Below are 17,428 nucleotides of genomic sequence, written 5' to 3'. Positions count from 1 at the left end.
TCCCGCATGAGAGTAACCATCTCTCAGTGTCTATCCCGTCAAGCCCCCTTAGAATCGTATATATTTTGGGGCAGCAAGGTGGTCCAGTGGTTAGCACTGCTGCCTCACGGCGCCGAGGTCCCAGGTTCGGTCCCGGCCCTGGGTCACTGTCTGTGTGGAGTTTGCACATTCTCCCCGTGTCTGCGTGGGTTTCGCCCCCACAACCCAAAGATGTGCAGTGTAGATCGATTGGCCACGCTAAATTGCCCCTTAATTGGAAAAATTAATTGGGTATTCTAAATTTTTGAAAAATAATTGTATATATTTCAATAAAATCATCCCTCACGCTTCTAAACTATAATTAGTATAGGCCCATTGGTACAAAGTGGGGCTGAATTTGCGTTTATTTGTGCTATAGATGGCTGTCACAGTTAGCATTGTGTGTACTCATGGAGCCATCATTGAGGGCAAAACAGAACTCTTCCATCAATATTTCAGCCTGTCACACTGAATGCAGAAAAAGCAAAAAGTCATCTCGACAACACTTTATTACATTTTGAGGTCTGCAGCTATCCCACATTTGATAATGATCTGATTAAATTTGCTGATTTTGATCGAAGGAAGGGCGTTGGCCAGGTTGGTTGAAGAGTTAACACGTGATTTTTAACATGTCGCTTGAAAGGTGGCCTCGCCCAGCCAGGCAGCAAGTCCTCTGTAATTGAGTGTGTGGGATTACGTGCTCAGTTTCCTCAATGGAGCTTCCGACTCTGAAACGGGAGTGGAACCAGCTTGTCTGAGCTGAGACTCAAGGTTAGTGCAAAGTGAAGGAAGTATTGAAGGGCCAAGCTTTGATGAACCAAAGAACCTTGCCAGTTCCAGAAGGTTGCCTTTGTTTTTAAATTCCATGGATCCGCAGCAGTGTATTGGGTGAATATTAAAACTTTTTTCTCGCTCCCGTATCTCGAGGGAATCACAATATTGTTGCAGCATTCAGGGAGGCCATTCTGAAGTGCAGCATTTAGTACCGATATCCAATGCACATTCTTATAATGTGAGTTGACAATTCATTTTAAAGTGTGTTCAGGTGATTTGAATCTGGTATGATATCCACAAAATACCTACAGTGCTTTCAGCCCATCCAAGTCCACACTGACCCTTCGAACGCATAATCTAACTAGGCCCACTCCCCCGCCCTATCCGCTGTGCATTGATCATGGCCAATCCACCTAATAGATTGCAAACTTGACGAACGTTTTAACAGATTGCCATGTCCTTTGTTTGGTGAAAAGACTTGGTTTCTTTGTTTGCAACACAAGAGAATTGGATTCAGCTCTTCAACCAAATGCGAACAGCTGCAGAAGGTATGAGGTCGTCAAAACGTTCTTGGGTCAGAAGTAGGTGAATGCAGCCAAGGGGGGGCTGGAACCAGAGCAGGCGAATAAAAGAGCTCCAGTTTGACCTCTGGTCCATCCTGACCCCAACTGATCTCCAGTAGCGTGAGACTAAGGGGCATTATGATTGGGCCTCTGACCTAGGGAAATGGGGAACAGTCAGGGCTGCTGTTGCTCCCGATTGCTACCTAGTTTTCCTGTGCTGTAAAACGGGTGGTCAGCAGGTTGTAGACATGGTCTAACTTTCCTGTGATTCACTTGCCCAATTTATAACAATCGCAAGTTGTACATATACACCAATTTTAGTATAGTAGTATTAGTATATCCAGGAACATGAGTAAAGCAAAAATCGACTCCATGCAGTATAAGGGGTGAACCACGGTAGATAGTCAAATATTTGATCAAAGAGATGAAGGTAATAAGGTTCAGGGAGGGACTTCCAGAGCTAAGAAGCTTAGCAGCTGAAGGTACAGCCACTGCTGGTGGAGCAGTTAAAATTGGGGATGTTCAAGAAGTTGGAATTAGTAGCATCCAGATATCTCAGAAGGTCTTGGGGAGATTACAGACATGGGGAGTCGTGAGGTCATGGAGGGGTTGGAGAACAAGGAAGAGAATTTTGAGAATGAGGTGTTGCTTTGCAGGTAGAATTATTATTCATTATTCATCATCTGGGGGCACGCTTGTAAGATGCTCACTTGAGCTAGTTACCTGAAGATAGCCAGTACCCATGCTAATGGTTGTTCCAGCAAAAGCGTCTGCCTTCAGGAGAAAAGCCAGGGAAAGAGAGGGGTACATAAAAACTGTAAAAACATACAAAACCCTCCTCCTAATTTTTTGAGCAAATCCATGTACAATCTTACTGCCGAATTCTTCACTTGTCATCTTACTCTTCACCTTCAGTTCTCCGTCCCCTTCGTTCATTAATTTGTACCTGCCTGGGCTTTACTGCTCAGATTTGATGTGGTTTGTACGTGTTGTTTGGAATATTCGCAGTAATTATTTCTAATATTCTAGATGCGAACCAACTGATGAAATTATAGTTCTCCCTACACTGAAGCATTTGAAACTGTGATTTTCCTCCGATTTTAACTTAATCGGTGTTGAGCTCTCACTCTTGGTGTTAAAATAGTGCCAGTCAGTAAATCTAGAGCAGCAAATTGACGAATGGTAATGGACCTGAAATCTTAACTCTGTTTCTCCCGCATGCCAGTCCTACCTGACATGCTGAGTACTCCCTGCATTTTTTTTTTTCATATTTCATATTTCCAGCTTTCAGAGTATTTTACTTTTTGAAAGATTAATAAGGAAAGCAGCTGGGTGTGGTTTGTTTCTCCCTCAAGACAGTAATTGAGTTTGTAAAGTTAGGGGACTGAAGCTAAAAGCAAATTACTGCGGATGTTGGAATCTGAAACAAAAACAGAAAATACTGGAGCATCTCAGCAGGTCTGACAGCGTCTGTGGAGAGAGAAGGGAGCTAACGTTTCGAGTCTGGATGACTCTTTGTTCAAGCAAGAGAAAACTGGACATAGGTCAGACTTGTACTGTTTGGGGGGGGGAGGGGGAGCTGAATAGAGGGCCAGCGGTAGGTGGAGATTGACAAAGATATCATGGACAAAAAGACAAGAGATGTAAAAGGCGGTGATTAAATCCAAGAATGGTACTGATAGTGGCACATTTAAGAGATCAGAATCCCTTAATGGCCGAACAAAGGTAAGCAGTGTGTCAAAGGAAAACTAGGAATTGCAGAAAATACGGAGGCATGGGATTCGGGGTGATTTAGCAGTTTGGATCAAAAATTGGCTAGTTGAAGAAGACAAAGGGTGGTGGTTGATGGGAAATGTTCAGCCTGGAGTCCAGTTACTAGTGGTGTACCACCAGGATCTGTTTTGGGGCCACTGCTGTTTGTCATTTTTGTAAATGACCTGGAGAAGGGCGTAGAAGGATGGGTGAGTAAATTTGCGGATGACACTAAAGTCGGTGGAGTTGTGGACAGTGCGGAAGGATGTTACAAGTTACAGAGGGATATAGATAAGTTGCAGAGCTGGGCTGAGAGATGGCAAATGGAGTTTAATGCAGAAAAGTGTGAGGTGATTCATTTTGGAAGGAATAACAGGAAGACAGAGTACTGGGCTAATGGTAAGATTCTTGGCAGTGTGGATGAGCAGAGAGATCTCGGTGTCCATGTACATAGATCCCTGAAAGGTTTTTTTATTTTCCTCCTTTTTCACATTTTCTCCCACATTTACATCCATCAACAATAAACAATAATCAGCAAGATAAGTCAGTCCCCATAATAACAACGATCCCATCTACCCACCAACCCCCAAACCTCAACCCGCATGTTTACATAAACAAATGACAAAAAGGAATCTGGGATTACCCGTAGTCACCCTTAATCTTACACAGCTCCCCCCACCCCCCACCCCCGGTCTCCAGCTCCTCCCGTCCACTGCCTCTTGTAAAACTCCTCCTCCCAACCTCGGTTCCCTCCCCCCAACTTTCCACCCCGGCTATACCACTCGGACCCCGTTCTGTCAGGCTCCGATGGCCGCAGCCCCTCCCCCACCTCACTCCCATTCACTGGCCGGCTTAAACCGGCCAGGGTGGAGGCCCCCGTCCGGGTCCCTTTCCCACTTGCCCGGCCCTAGGAAAGCCCAAAGATCCCCTTTTAGCACACAAACCCTGCATATCCACCTACACCCCAAAGAACCCTCATTTCGAGTGAAAGTCCCGTCCCTTCCCTTGTCCAAATATATACCACATTGGCTCCTTTAGTCTCTACACCAAAAAAGAAGAAAATACAGTCATGAGATTACATCGGCACATGGCCATTCCTCAATTTGTCAGTTCTGCCACAGTCCTTCTGCTTTCGCAAACTCCCCCGCTGCTTCCGCCGTTCCTAAGTAAAAGTCCCTGAGCTTGTAAGTCACCCTCAGCTTCGCTGGATATACAATGCCGCACCGCACCTTGCTAATGTACAGTGCCCTCTTCACCCGGTTGAAGGCAGCCCGTCTCCTCGCCAGCTCCACCGTAAAGTCCTGGTATACACGTATACCAGCTCCAGCCCACTGCACCACCTGCTTCTGCTTGGCCCAGCTCAGGACGTTCTCCTTCACACAGTACCTACGGAAGCACAGAGTCACTGCCCTTGGCGGCTCACTCGCCTTTGGTACAGGCCTCCACGACCGATGAGCACGATCCAGTTCATATCGGGAGGGATCCTCCCCCTCCCCCAATAGTTTTGCCAACATCGCGGCAAAATACTCAGTCGGCTTCGGTCCTTCAACTCCTTCGGGCAGCCCCACAATCCTCAAATTCTGTCGCCTGGATCTGTTTTCCAGGTCTTCCATTTTTCCTCTCAGATCCTTGTTAGTATCCATCACCTTCCGCATCTCCTTCCCCATCGAGGCAAGTTGATCACCGTGCTGCAATAAAGTCTCCTCCACTTCCTTCAGCGCCTCCCCGTGCTCTCGCACCTCCGCCACTGAGCTCGCCACCTCCGTCCTCACCGGGGAAACCGCCTCCTCCACCAGCACACTCAGAACCTCCCTCATCTCCTTCCTCACCGTCTCCATGCATTTCGCAATCTGCGCCAACTGCTTTTCAAATTCTGCAGCCATCACCTTAGTTATTTCTTCAGCCGTAAGCAGTGCTGCCTTCCCTGGTACTCCAGCCTCCATTTTCCTTGGTGACTCCGCGGTGACCTTTCCACTCCCCGACGGACCTTCAGCTGTTTTTTTTTCGGCCGTTTTCTTGCTCACCCTCGACATTTTTCTTTGTTCTTTTTTTCCTCCTGTGTCTTCACTGTGCCTCCTCCGTGCCTTCTCCCTGCTTCTGCCGCCTCCGTGGACCCTGGGACCGGGCTTAAAGCCCCGAAAATGCCGTTGCCGAATGGGACCCCTCCATTGTGCGGCAGCCTCCCGCCCGCCGTCATAGATCCCTGAAAGTTGCCACCCAGGTTGAAAGGGTTGTTAAGAAGGCGTACGGTGTGTTAGCTTTTGTTAGTAGAGGGATTGAGTTTCGGAGCCATGAGGTCATCTTGCAGCTGTACAAAACTCTGGTGTGGCCACATTTGGAGTATTGCGTGCAATTCTGGTCACCGCATCATATGAAGGATGTGGAAGCATTGGAAAGGGTGCAGAGGAGATTTACCAGGAGGTTGCCTGGTATGGAGGGACGATCTTATGAGGAAAGGCTGAGGGACTTGAGGCTGTTTTCGTTAGAGAGAAGAAGGTTAAGAGGTGACTTAATTGAGGCATACAAGATGATCAGAGGATTGGATAGGGTGGACAGTGAGAGCCTTTTTCCTCGGATAGTGATGTCTAACACGAGGGGACATAGCTTTAAATTGAGGGGAGATAGATATAGGACAGATGTCAGAGGTAGGTTCTTTACTCAGAGAGTAGTAAGGATGTGGAATGCCCTGCCTGCAACAGTAGTGGACTCGCCAACACTAAGGGCATTCAAATGGTCATTGGATAAACATATGGATGATAAGGGAATAGTGTAGATGGGCTTCAGAGTGGTTTCACAGGTCGGCGCAACATTGAGGGCCGAAGGGCCTGTACTGCGCTGTAATGTTCTATGTTCTAGGAATGGGATATTAAAGCACAGTCTAAACTGGGGCCGGTTTGGATCAGTTGGCTGGACAGGTGCTTTGTGATGGCCAACAGCACCGGTTCGACTCCTGTACCATCTGAGGTTAGTCATGAAGGCCCACCTTCTTGACCTTGCCCCTCACCTGTGGTGATCCTCGGGACTCTGTCCACACCTCCCGCTGCCTTGGGTGTAGCAGGGTTATTCTCTCTTCCAACCGGGTTATTCTCTCTTCCAACCTCTTCCATCGGGCAGGAGATACAAAAGTCTGTGAATACGCACTAACAGATACAAAATCAGTTTCTTCCCAACTGTTAGCAGACTCCTGAATGACCCTCTTGTGGACTGAACTGATCTCTCCACACACCTCCTGTACTGAGTAGCACCACTAGTCAGCCTATGATCGTCTGGGACGATAAGCCTAAAGAGAATCGGGAGTATCGCTACATGAAGGATGGTGTTTTAGAGTAGAGGTTTCTGGAAAATGGGGGTGCTTATTGGGACACGGAGCTTTTCTGTTCCAAAGAATTCTTGAGAGGTAGGCCGCGAGTAAAGTTCACCGATTTGATTTGTTCCAGTCAGATTTCTGCCTAATGCTTTTTTTTTATAACTGTAGACTACCCAATTTATTTTTTTCCAATTAAGGGGCAATTTAGGGTGGCCAATCCACCTACCCTGCACATTTTTGGGTTGTGGGGGCGAAACCCACGCAAACACGGGGAGAATGTGCAAACTCCACACGGACAGTGACCCAGAGCAGGGATCGAACCTGGGACCTCGGCGCCGTGAGGCAGCAGGGCTAACCCACTGCGCCACAGTGCTGCCCTTGCCTAATGCTTTCTAATGTAGTCCAATGCCATGAAAGTTGAAGGCAACCATAGACTTCAGCAGTACTATAAGCACCATCATTCCGCACCCCAAGCGTGTATCATTTCTATAAAGTATGCAAAGTTCAAATTTAAATTGATTAACTGTGAGTAAACACTAGCACTGATGACATTAAGCAGCTTGTGGTTGACAATTGCAACTGTATAAGCAATAACAAAGTGTGTTTAAGTTGGCAGTCATTGCAGGTGGCCGTCACGTTGACTGTATTCTAGTCTTACTGTAGAATCCATGTCTTTGTGTTCCCAGCTGACAAAGAGCGCAAGGCTTCTTTCCAAGTAAGATCAGTTCTGCGTGTGGCTGATGTGACGCATTGACACCTGCACTGTCCGGAAAAATCACACTTAGGGCAACGCACAATTCCTACATTGCTAAAGTGACTAAACTTCAAGCATTGGCTGAAAAGCGCTCCTGAGGTCATGCAAGGCAGTGTGTCACTTATTGTCCAATGCTCCTGTTTCATCATTTCAAATTGTCCCCGGTACTAGTGCTGCACCATTTTTATTTAACACAAAATACGCTTGAGGAAGAACAGAAGATAAAATGGTGGTGTACTGGGTGCACAAGTTCAAATTAACATAGTATGTCAATTTCACATGCCAACCATTGCATTTGGTGAAATGCGGGTGACAACAGTGCAATGTTTATGTTTCAGTTCGTGAGCAATCAGGGTGAAAGGTCAAAGGCCATAACACGGGAAAACACCAAGGTCGGAACAAGTAAAGCGAAGATGGGGGAAATCAGAAACTGATGGTTAAATGCCGGTGGATTGTTGTAGAGAGGGAGGAGCTGAGGAGGTCCTTAGTTTTGAGAAAGGAGAAAATAGAGCTTGTGCCTTCGCAGAAGGGTGTTGATTATATCACACTGAGGATGTGGGGAGGTGAGAGTGGTGTACGACAATGTGCTTTCAAGTTAAGAAATGAACATTCGAAGAGGCTTCAGTTATTTGATGTTGAAATTGTGCACCAGGAGGTAGACCCGATCTCTAGCCTGTTTTGAATTTGAGCAAGGGACGCTGTCCGAATTGAACACGTGTTGTCCGTTTGTACGCTCAAACTTTATTAAAATATTGAAGTTATACATGTTAAAATGTGCGAGTGGACAATGTGCAGAAAATGTTCCTGCCCCATTTTCAACCCCCCCCCCTCCCCCTCCCCCCAGAACAGGCTTGCCGGCAGTGTGAAAGCAGCTCAAAACATGGTTAACGTTAAGATAACTTGATTAAAGCTATTGATAATTACTTGGACAGTCACCTGTTCGATTGTTATAGAATCCCTACAGAGCAGCAGGAGGCCATTCAGCCCATCGGGTCTGCACTGACCCTCTGAAAGAGCACTCTACCCAGGTCCAGTCCCTTGTCCACCCCACCCTATCCTCATAACCCCGTATCCTAACCTGTACATCTTTTGGACACTAAGGGGCAATGTAGCATGGCCAATCCACCTAACCTACACACCTTCTTGGAACAAGAGTGACCAAAAGTTAAAAAACTGTCATTTATAAACAGTAGGACCTTTTATCTGCCACTGTGCTGAAACCTTGGCCCCTCTATGTAACCCTTTCTTCCCTTTGACCACTCTCGGCTGCCATGCATTCAGCTACCCAGGCCCAATGGTCTGTGATTCCCTCCTTAAACCCCACTCTCTCGCCACTTGCTCCTACTTCAATGCCCACCTAAAAACCCACCTCGTTGGCCAAGCTTATCTGTGACCCCTACTTGTCTGGGTGCAGGTTCACTTTTTTATTTCTTGTGTCTGAAACCTCGTGGAACATCAACGGCGAATTCCATGTAAATACAAGGTTGTGGCAGAATTTTACCATGTTGGTGCTGGGTTCTATAAACAGAATTTGCCTAGGTGACTCTTCAACCTAAAGATTGTCATAATATCCACTCATGTATATAATGAGATGCAGACAGGCAGTGATTGACACACAGGATAACCAATGAACACACACGACACAGAACAACCAATCACCAGACAGGACACCACCACTATAAAGCACACAGGGCATTAAGACTCTCCCGCTCTCTACAGGACACAGCTACTGAAATAGTAAGAGTGCACAAGCCAGTGGGGACTATCACCATGAGGTAGAGTTAGTCTGGTCAAGCCAGTAGGAGGTTATCAGTTAGATTGGTAGAGTGTCAACCCACAGCAGACTATGTACAGCAATCAGGAAGTTCAATAAAACAGTGTTGGACCATCTCCTGTGTCAGAAACCTGTTTCTAGTTTCACTGCATCCAGTTGCAGTCAACGTTGAACCAACTTACTGAACACTTCAAAGATGAGACATCTCACCTTCTGCTGAAGGATCTCCTCCGTGTTATTGAGCCTTTTCTCTTGACTGTCTACTCATTACCAGCTTTGTAGCATCTGCTGTTTTGGTTTCAGATTTTCAGTGTTTGTAAAGTTTGCAGTGAGTGAATCACTCTTGTTCTTGGCTGTCTGTGAATGTATCTGTCACCTATCCCTCAGTCTGTTTGCTCTCACTCTGCCTCACTGGTGCCAAATATTTCTGTTCCATTTTTTTGTATTCAAGGGAACTGGGCTAGAACTTATTGCATCAGGCCAGACTGAGTAACAATGGCAGATTTCCTTCCCTAAAGGGACATGAGTGAACCAGATGGGTTTTTATGACGATAGACTGTAGTTTTTATTTCGTTATAGATATTTACTGAAATCAAATTTCACCATCTGCCGAGATGGGATTCGAACCTGCGCTCCCAGAGTATTACCCTTTATACTCTGGATTACTAGTCCAGTGATAATTCCACTGCCTCCGAAATGGGAAGGGGGATTGGGAGGGGAGATCAATTGGGGAATATGGAGTGAGGCACTGCATAGGGTAAATGGGACCTCCTCCTGTGCAAGGATAAGCCTGGTGCGTTTAAAGTGGTGCACAGCGTGCATATGACTTGGGCGAGAATGAGTGGGTTCTTTCAGGGGGTAGCAGATGAGTGTGAGAGGTGTGGGTAGGGGCCAGCGAATCACGCACACGTTTTGGGGTTGCGAAAAATTAGGAAGATTCTGGGCGGGAGTGTTCGCAGTATTAGCCAGGATAGTTGGGGAGGAGGGCTGCACGGTGGATCTGTGGTTAGCACTGCTGCCTCACAGCGCGAGGTCCCAGGTTCGATCCTGGCTCTGGGTCACTATCCATGTGGAGTATGCACATTCTCCCCGTGTTTGCGTGGGTTTCGCCCCCACAACCCAAAGATGTGCAGGGTAGGTGGATTGGCCAGACTAAATTGTCCCTCAATTGGAAAAAATTGATTGGGTACTCTAAATTTATTTTTTTAAAAGGATAGTGGAGGAGGAGGTGGACCCGGACCTTTTGGTGGTGATAATTGGGTTTCAGAGAAGCCGGAGCTCATGGAGAGGAGGAAGGCGAATTTTACTGGAGTAGCGATCACATCGCCACCGGGGATAGTGGCCTGGTTGGGTGACCAGTACGACTTCCTGCAGTTGGAGAAGATAAAATATGAGTCAATGGGCTCTGCAGTTAGTTTGAGAAAAGGTGGGGGATGTTTGTGACCATGTTTGAGGAGGTGTTCATCACGGCGGGGGGGGGGGGGGGGGGGGGGTGAAAAAGGGGAAAAAATGTGTACAGACTGTATAGTTGATTGCTGGGTAGTATGCTTCCCAGGGTGTTTATGTGTTGTAACCTGTTTTGATACATGTTTGTAATAAAATACATTTTTTTTTTAAAAAGACAATACCACTGCCTCCTACACCTCCATTTCTGACTCTCCGTGTGCAGTACTCTGTTTTGCTGTGCCTGGTTACGCTCCTGTGAGCTATCTTGGGACATTTTGAAGATGCTGTATAAATGCAAACTGGCATTATAATAATCATGTCTCACTGCATTCTAATCTCTCAAACCACCACTAAGTTAGGTGTCAACAAAATTATACATATAATGGTTTGCGTTCAGTTTCCTGTTGTAATTTTTTTCTAACAACTTTTCTTCTTTATCTTGTCAGGTTGCAATGCACAAGTTCACAAGAGCTGCAGGGACAGTCTGCCCTCCTGTAACAAGATTAAACAGAAGGTATTTATTCTCTCAATCTCTGCTGGTGGTGCGAGATTTGTTTTTAATTGTTCCTGGTCAGTTAGTGTTGGACTTGAGGTGGGGAGATGTTGGTGCGAGGAACTGGAATACTCCTTTCACTTGAGGGATCTAATGTCACATGCCTCCAGGTGTGGCAAGGCCGATGTAGCATAAGGCTCCAATTGTGATCTTGACACAGTGGTAGCATTCTCAGCTGAGCCAGAAACTGGAGTTCAAGACAAACTCCATGGGCTTGAGCACATGCTCTCGGTTGCCGTACTGTACAGTGGGAAATGCTATATAATCGATGATGTGTGAAACAGGACCAGGTGAACATAACCGTCTACATCTGGCGGCACGGTGACACGGTGGTTAACACTGCTGTCTCACCGCGTCAGAGACCCGGGTTCGATTCCAACCTCGCACCTGTGTGAAATTTGTACGTTCTCCCCATGTCTGCGTGGGTTTCCTCTGGTTGCTCCAGTTTCCTCCCACAGTCCAAAGAAAGGCAGGTTAGGTGGATTGGCCGTGCTAAATTGCCCTTGGGTGGAGTTATGGGGATAGGGCGGAGGATTGGGCCCAGGTGGGTTGCTCTGTCAAACGGTTGGTACAGACTCGATGGGCCGAATGGCCTCTTTCTGCACTGTAGGGATTCTATTTTACATTGCACTATCGGAAGAAGAACAGAGGAGTTCTCCCGATGGCTTAACTGTTGTTTGTTCTCCCACGAAAGCCACTGAAAAAATAATAATTTGGTCATCAATCTAATAGCTGTTGTGGGGTATAATAATAACAATTATAATCTTTATTAGTATCACAAGCAGGCTTACATTAACACTGCAACGAAGTTACTGTGAAAATCCCCTATTCGCCACACTCTGGCACCTGTTCGGGTACATACAGGGAGAATTCAGCATGTCCAATTCACCTAACAATCACATCTTTTGGGACTTGTGGAAGGAAACCGGAGCACCCGGAGGAAACCCACGCAGACATGGGGGGAACGTGCTGACTCCACACGACCCAAGCCAGGAATCGAACCAGGGACCCTGGCGCTGTGAAGTAACCGTGCTAACCACTGCTACCATGCCGCCCTGTATTCTGTGTTCAGTTAGCTTCCATATTTGTTCACATCTCAAATGGCTTCCTTGACGGATTGCCCCCTGCTGTTCCAGTGCTCTCACGATAAATCCTGCGACCTCTCTGAGATTCTTCATCAAGTGTAATTGCTTTTGTTCAGGAGTCTATTCCATAAAGGAGCAGAATTGAGTCTAACCAGTGACAGAGAGGGACTTAACCAGCAAGACAGGTAAAGCTTGTGTCCTAATAGCCAGAGCTCAGTTTAACTTTTAACCTTGTGACAGTAAGTCACATCTTGAGTGCTGTGTCCAGTTTTGTTACAATGAGGGTTTTAAAGCATTTGGAGCAGTGCGGAGAATAACCATGAGACTGATACCCAGCTTCGGGCAGGAACATTGCAGAGATACCGAAGGTAACATGAACTGTAAAAAATCAAAACACCAAACCATGACAGAGCAAGTGGAGATCGATTGAGAATATGAAAAGCAAATTTAGGACTATTGTTAAGAATGCCTTCCTGCTAAGAATAATCAAAATATGGAATTAACTTCTGGGTTGGAATGGGCGGCACGGTGGCGCAGTGTTTAGCACTGCTGCTTCACGACGCTGAGGACCCGGGTTCGATCCCGGCCCCGGGACACTGTCCGTGTGGAGTTTGCACATTCTCCCCGTGTCTGCATGGGTCTCACCCCCACAACCCAAAGATGTGCAGGGTAGGTGAATCGGCCTTGCTAAATTGCCCCATAATTAGGAGGGGGGGGGAACGGAATTGCGTATTATTATAGGTAAGGCACAATTGGATGTTGTGATAAAAAGCTGGAGGACCGTCTTCACCTGTATATATATATATATATATATATATATATATTTTGAACTGTGCCACATTCGGAATTGCGTTGCCTGCCTTGACTATTCCTACACTCTTGCCTAAATTGGGAATGCTCAAACATGCCGATGGGAAACTGAAGTGAGTCGGTGGCAATCTGTATATTTTCTAATGTTGCATGCGGTATGTTAATTTGCATCAAACTCTTCATTTCAGCAACAAAACGCCCCTCAGGCCCAGGATTCTTCGACATTACCCACTGTTGTCAACATGAGAAATAAAAGTAAGCATCTTTTGATCTGTATTTATAGAGCTTACTGCTGGTAGTACCCAGGGGATATTTATATAATTCACCCAATCACGGTTTACACAGCATTGTCACTAAATCTTCATCGTTTTGATAAGGGTGTAAAATGTTTATATCGTTTCCACTTGTGAATATGCCAACAGTGTGGGTACCAGTATAGATTGGCTTTCTAGGTTACGGAGGCCAATGTTTGGAGGCCTCACCTTGAGCTGTATAATGCTAAAGCGGAATACTGCCGGATGCAGGCCGGACACTAGGGGCTGTAGCAATTTGAAGTGATGAATAAAAAGTTGCATTCAAGAATCTTAACAGCTTAAGACTAAATCAGATGAGTGATTGCTTTCTACCAGATATTTGTAAATTATTTCATGAAATGTGAGCAGCAGACGCAAGACCAGCAATTGTTGCCCATCTTTGATTGCCTCTTGGTGAGCCACCTTCTTGAACCGCTGAGGTGGCGTAGTGATATTGACACTAGACTAGAAAAGTGAAGCCCAGGGTAATGCTCTGGGGACCCGGGTTCGAATCCCGCCAATGCAGATGGCGAAATTTGAATTCAATAAAAAAAATCTGGAATTAAGAAGCCTAATGATGACCATGAAACTATTGCCGATTGTCGTAAAAACCCACCTGGTTCATTAATGCACTTTAAGGACGGAAATCTGCCATCCTTACCCGGTCTGGCCTACATGTGACTCCAGACCCACGACAATGCTGTTGACTCTTAACTGCTCCCTCAAGGGCAATTAGGAATGTGCAATAAATGCTGGCCAGCCAGCGACGCCTGCGTCCCATCAACAAATTTTTTTAAATGTCCATATGATGTAGGTGCGCCCGCTGTGCTGTCAGGAAAGAAGTTCTCGGATTTTGACCCAGCGACAGTGAAGGAACGGTGATTTAGTTCCACGTCAGGATGGTGTGTGGGTTACAGGGCAGCTTTGGTAGCAATAAGCTGAATAAATCTGTAGGTAGCATTGCTGCGTGCTGAAAGAGTAAACTAATGTCCTTATAGCACAGCAAAACCGAGCAAGTCAGCCAGAATCATTCAGCTTGAATCATTCAGACTCATTGAGCCTGCAGCATGACTCGAGCCATTGGAAAAATGGGTCTGGCAGCGACTGCCTAATGTCAGCTACCAGGATCTGGGGCCAATGTTCAGGAGTTCAAGGGTGAGCTGAATGATGAGCCCTTGGGGGTGAGAAATGAAGGATGTGGTCAAACATGTACATTGCGTTAAGGCTGTTGGTTATCCACAATATTGTTCGGAGGCATTGGAGAACTTGAAAGGGGACGTAGAAAAGATTTAATGATGATTTCTCTGACTTTGTCAATTTTTGAATATATAGTGTCAGAGATTGTTTTTTTTTCTAGAGTGCTTTGATGGAAGGATAGTTGACTGTCAGGGAATTTTATTTCGATCGAATGTGATGGGTCGTTTTTTTGTATCTGAACCCATCCCAAATACTACTACCTGATTTGTTGAAAGAACAGTGATCTGTGGAATCTGGTTAAGATTTTGGGAGATAATTGGTTAATCTCTGATTCTTTGATATTATTGACCAATGGTTTCTGTCCTCTGGTTCACCATTGGCCTCCATGACCAATTTTCTTTTTACATTTTCTGAGTTACCAAGCCAGGGCTCAGAGTGTGGGTCAGGGGCAAACCCCTAATCCAGCTCCTCGCCCGCTCCAAAAACCAATTCAAATTGAATCCAATTCATGGTCCCCACAAGAGAGACATACCAGATCTTATCTAAAAGGCCGAAAAGCGATGGTCTCCATGATCCAGGATGTGGCTCCCCAAGACTACCTTCCATACAGGGCCCTAGCAATAATGCCCAGACCTACTTGTTATAGTGCTTATTTGCTACCCTGCCCTGTTGTAATTCTGTCAACCTAGGGGTTTTCAAAAAATTGTTCTAACCACCATCTTTATTCATAGATACCTCGTAACCTGAACATATTTTCCTGTGCTGGGCATAGTATTGTCCACTTCCATTTTGAGCCTGCGATGTGGCAGAAAATCCAGAGAGAATCGGGAAACGCAATTATCTCCAGAGAGATTGCGTTTCTTGATTTTCCTCACTGGTGCCATCACGAGGTTCGCACCCTCAAAGGCCAGGAACCTCATTTAAATATATTTTAAAGCTTTTAACTATGACTAATGGTCCCCTTGCCAAATGGTCCCCCCCCCCACCCCAAACCCCTCATGTCAGCAAGATTTACAACCGGTTTGGTCAAATGAAAATATGTCTGGTATAGCCCTTGGGGGGGGGGGGGGGGGGGGGGGACATGGAGCCGTGCCAACTTATGCCAGGGGGCAGTGGAAGGGGTGGGCCCAAGGGGAGCTCCATGTTTGAGGGGGAGAGAAAAAGGTGTTGGGGGAGAGAGTGCCTGCGATACTTCCACGGTGGTGGGGTAGGAGGGGAATGCCATTGATGACAGTAATGCAGAAATCCAGGGTGGTGATCTGGGGACCTGGGTTTGAATCCCACCATGGCAGGCAGTGAAGATGAATTCAATTTTTTAAAATGTGAAATTAAAGTCTAATGATGACCGTTGTCGATCGTTGTAAAAACCCATCTGCTTCTCTAATGTCCTTTGGGGCTGGAAATCTGCCATCCTTACCTGGTCTGGGCTATATGTGACTCCAGACCCACAGCAATGCGGGTGACGCTGAACTGCCCCCTCGAGGGCAATTAAGGATGGGGAATAAATGCTGGCACAGCTTGCGATGCCCGCGTCCCATTAAAGAATTAATAAAAATGAACCCAAGTACTCTCCATGAATTAAAGCTTAGATATCCTGTTCCATAATGTGTTCCCTAATGTTTACACTGATCATTGAGCAGGCTAGTATTACGATTTTATATTATTTATCTGTTGTATTTGTGTTTGTTTTATTTAGCTTTCCAACCCAAAGAACGCCCAAGGTCAGCAATAATCCTTCAAGATGACAACCTATTGACTGCACCTAATAGGAAAATGCCCCTCTACCGATCGCTATCCAAGAGTATGTCAATAGCCAATATCGCTGGGTAAGTTAGTTGTTTGCATAGTGTAAAAGTACTGAATGATTCTTGCAAGAGATTTGTTTTAATGAACTAGAAGTAACAACAGCTTTCTCTTGTCTGGCATGTTTAATGTTTAGAACATCCAAAAAGGAATACTAGAAGTCCCAAACCCTACAGCAGTTAACCGGCAGTGTGATCATCCACATCCCTCTGGGGTAGAGAACTCCAAAGATTCGCAACTCTAAGTGACAAAAAATGTTTCCTAATTTTTTTTTAAAGAGGCCGTCGCACCTGCCCTCTCGGGTGGATTCCAAAGTGCAACTCCGATAAAGAGCAGGGTACCTCTTTCCTGGCCAATATTTACCCATTTATTGATATCACCAGAAAAAAATATTATCTGGTCATTATCGCATTGCTGTTTTAGGAGCTTGCTGTCTGCAAGTTTTCTGCTGCATTTCCTACATTAAAGCAGTGGCTACACTTCAAAAGTACTTCATTGGGTGTAAAGTTCTGAGGTTGTGCAAGGTGTATAAATGTAAAACTATTCTTTCCCATCCCAGTCCTAAATGACCCCTTATCCTGAGGCACTAGCTTACAACTCTAGGCTCTTGAACCAGGGAAAAGACCTCTCAACCTCTACCTTGTCGGGCAATCTAAGAATTTTATGCACTTTAATGAGATTCCTAGAGGTTGTAGATCCATTCCACTCTGTCTTTCTCATTAGACATCCCAGGAATCAGTCTAGTGAACCTTTGTTGAACCCTCTCTACGGCATGTATATCCTTTAGTAAGAAGACCAAAATTGTACCTCGTGCAAACTTGCCTTTTACTGATGCTTCTGCAAGTAATTTTTATATCATCCGCCAAATAACATGAGCTATCTTTGAACCAACAAGCCAAGCTGCTCAAAACTCCACGTTGATGATGCACGCGTTTAGCAGGTGGTCTTTGCCTTCCGATAAGTTGAGGCCTAACCATTTGATAAATGATGTTACAGCCTTTGTCCTGTTGCTGGAATTGTGCACCTTGTTGCCATTCACAAGTGCTGTTGTGATATCTATTGCTTATATTGGCTATCCACTCACACCAAGTGAAATTTACTGGGCTGGAGGAGAAGTACCAAATTAACATTTGTTATTGGGCAGTTTGTGCACCAGCAAAGTGGGAGGTAAACATGAGCTGGCAAGAAAATTGTAGTTAACAAGAGTCCAACTGTAATGTTCGTAATATTTTTGGTTGAATGACAAAATGGAGGTGCCTTCATGGAGAGTGTGGAAAAGCTAAACGCCCGTGTTCTGGA

The 17,428-nt window shown here is 45.8% G+C and overlaps 1 protein-coding gene across 1 annotated transcript in view; it reads left to right on the top strand.

Annotated features, from left to right (window-relative positions):
- LOC140387413 (A-kinase anchor protein 13-like) overlaps positions 1-17,428 on the top strand; it is a 478,070-nt gene that overhangs the window by 403,611 nt on the left and 57,031 nt on the right. The window contains 3 exon segments of the mRNA XM_072470498.1: positions 10,835-10,902; positions 13,025-13,091; positions 16,023-16,152. Of these exon segments, the coding sequence (XP_072326599.1) occupies positions 10,835-10,902; positions 13,025-13,091; positions 16,023-16,152 (265 nt within the window).

This window comes from Scyliorhinus torazame, chromosome 12 (genome assembly GCF_047496885.1).
Source record: "Scyliorhinus torazame isolate Kashiwa2021f chromosome 12, sScyTor2.1, whole genome shotgun sequence".
Classification (NCBI taxonomy): Eukaryota; Metazoa; Chordata; class Chondrichthyes; order Carcharhiniformes; family Scyliorhinidae; genus Scyliorhinus; species Scyliorhinus torazame.
The sequence above is the reverse complement of the archived record's forward strand: the minus strand, read 5'-3'. Positions and strand labels throughout refer to the sequence as shown.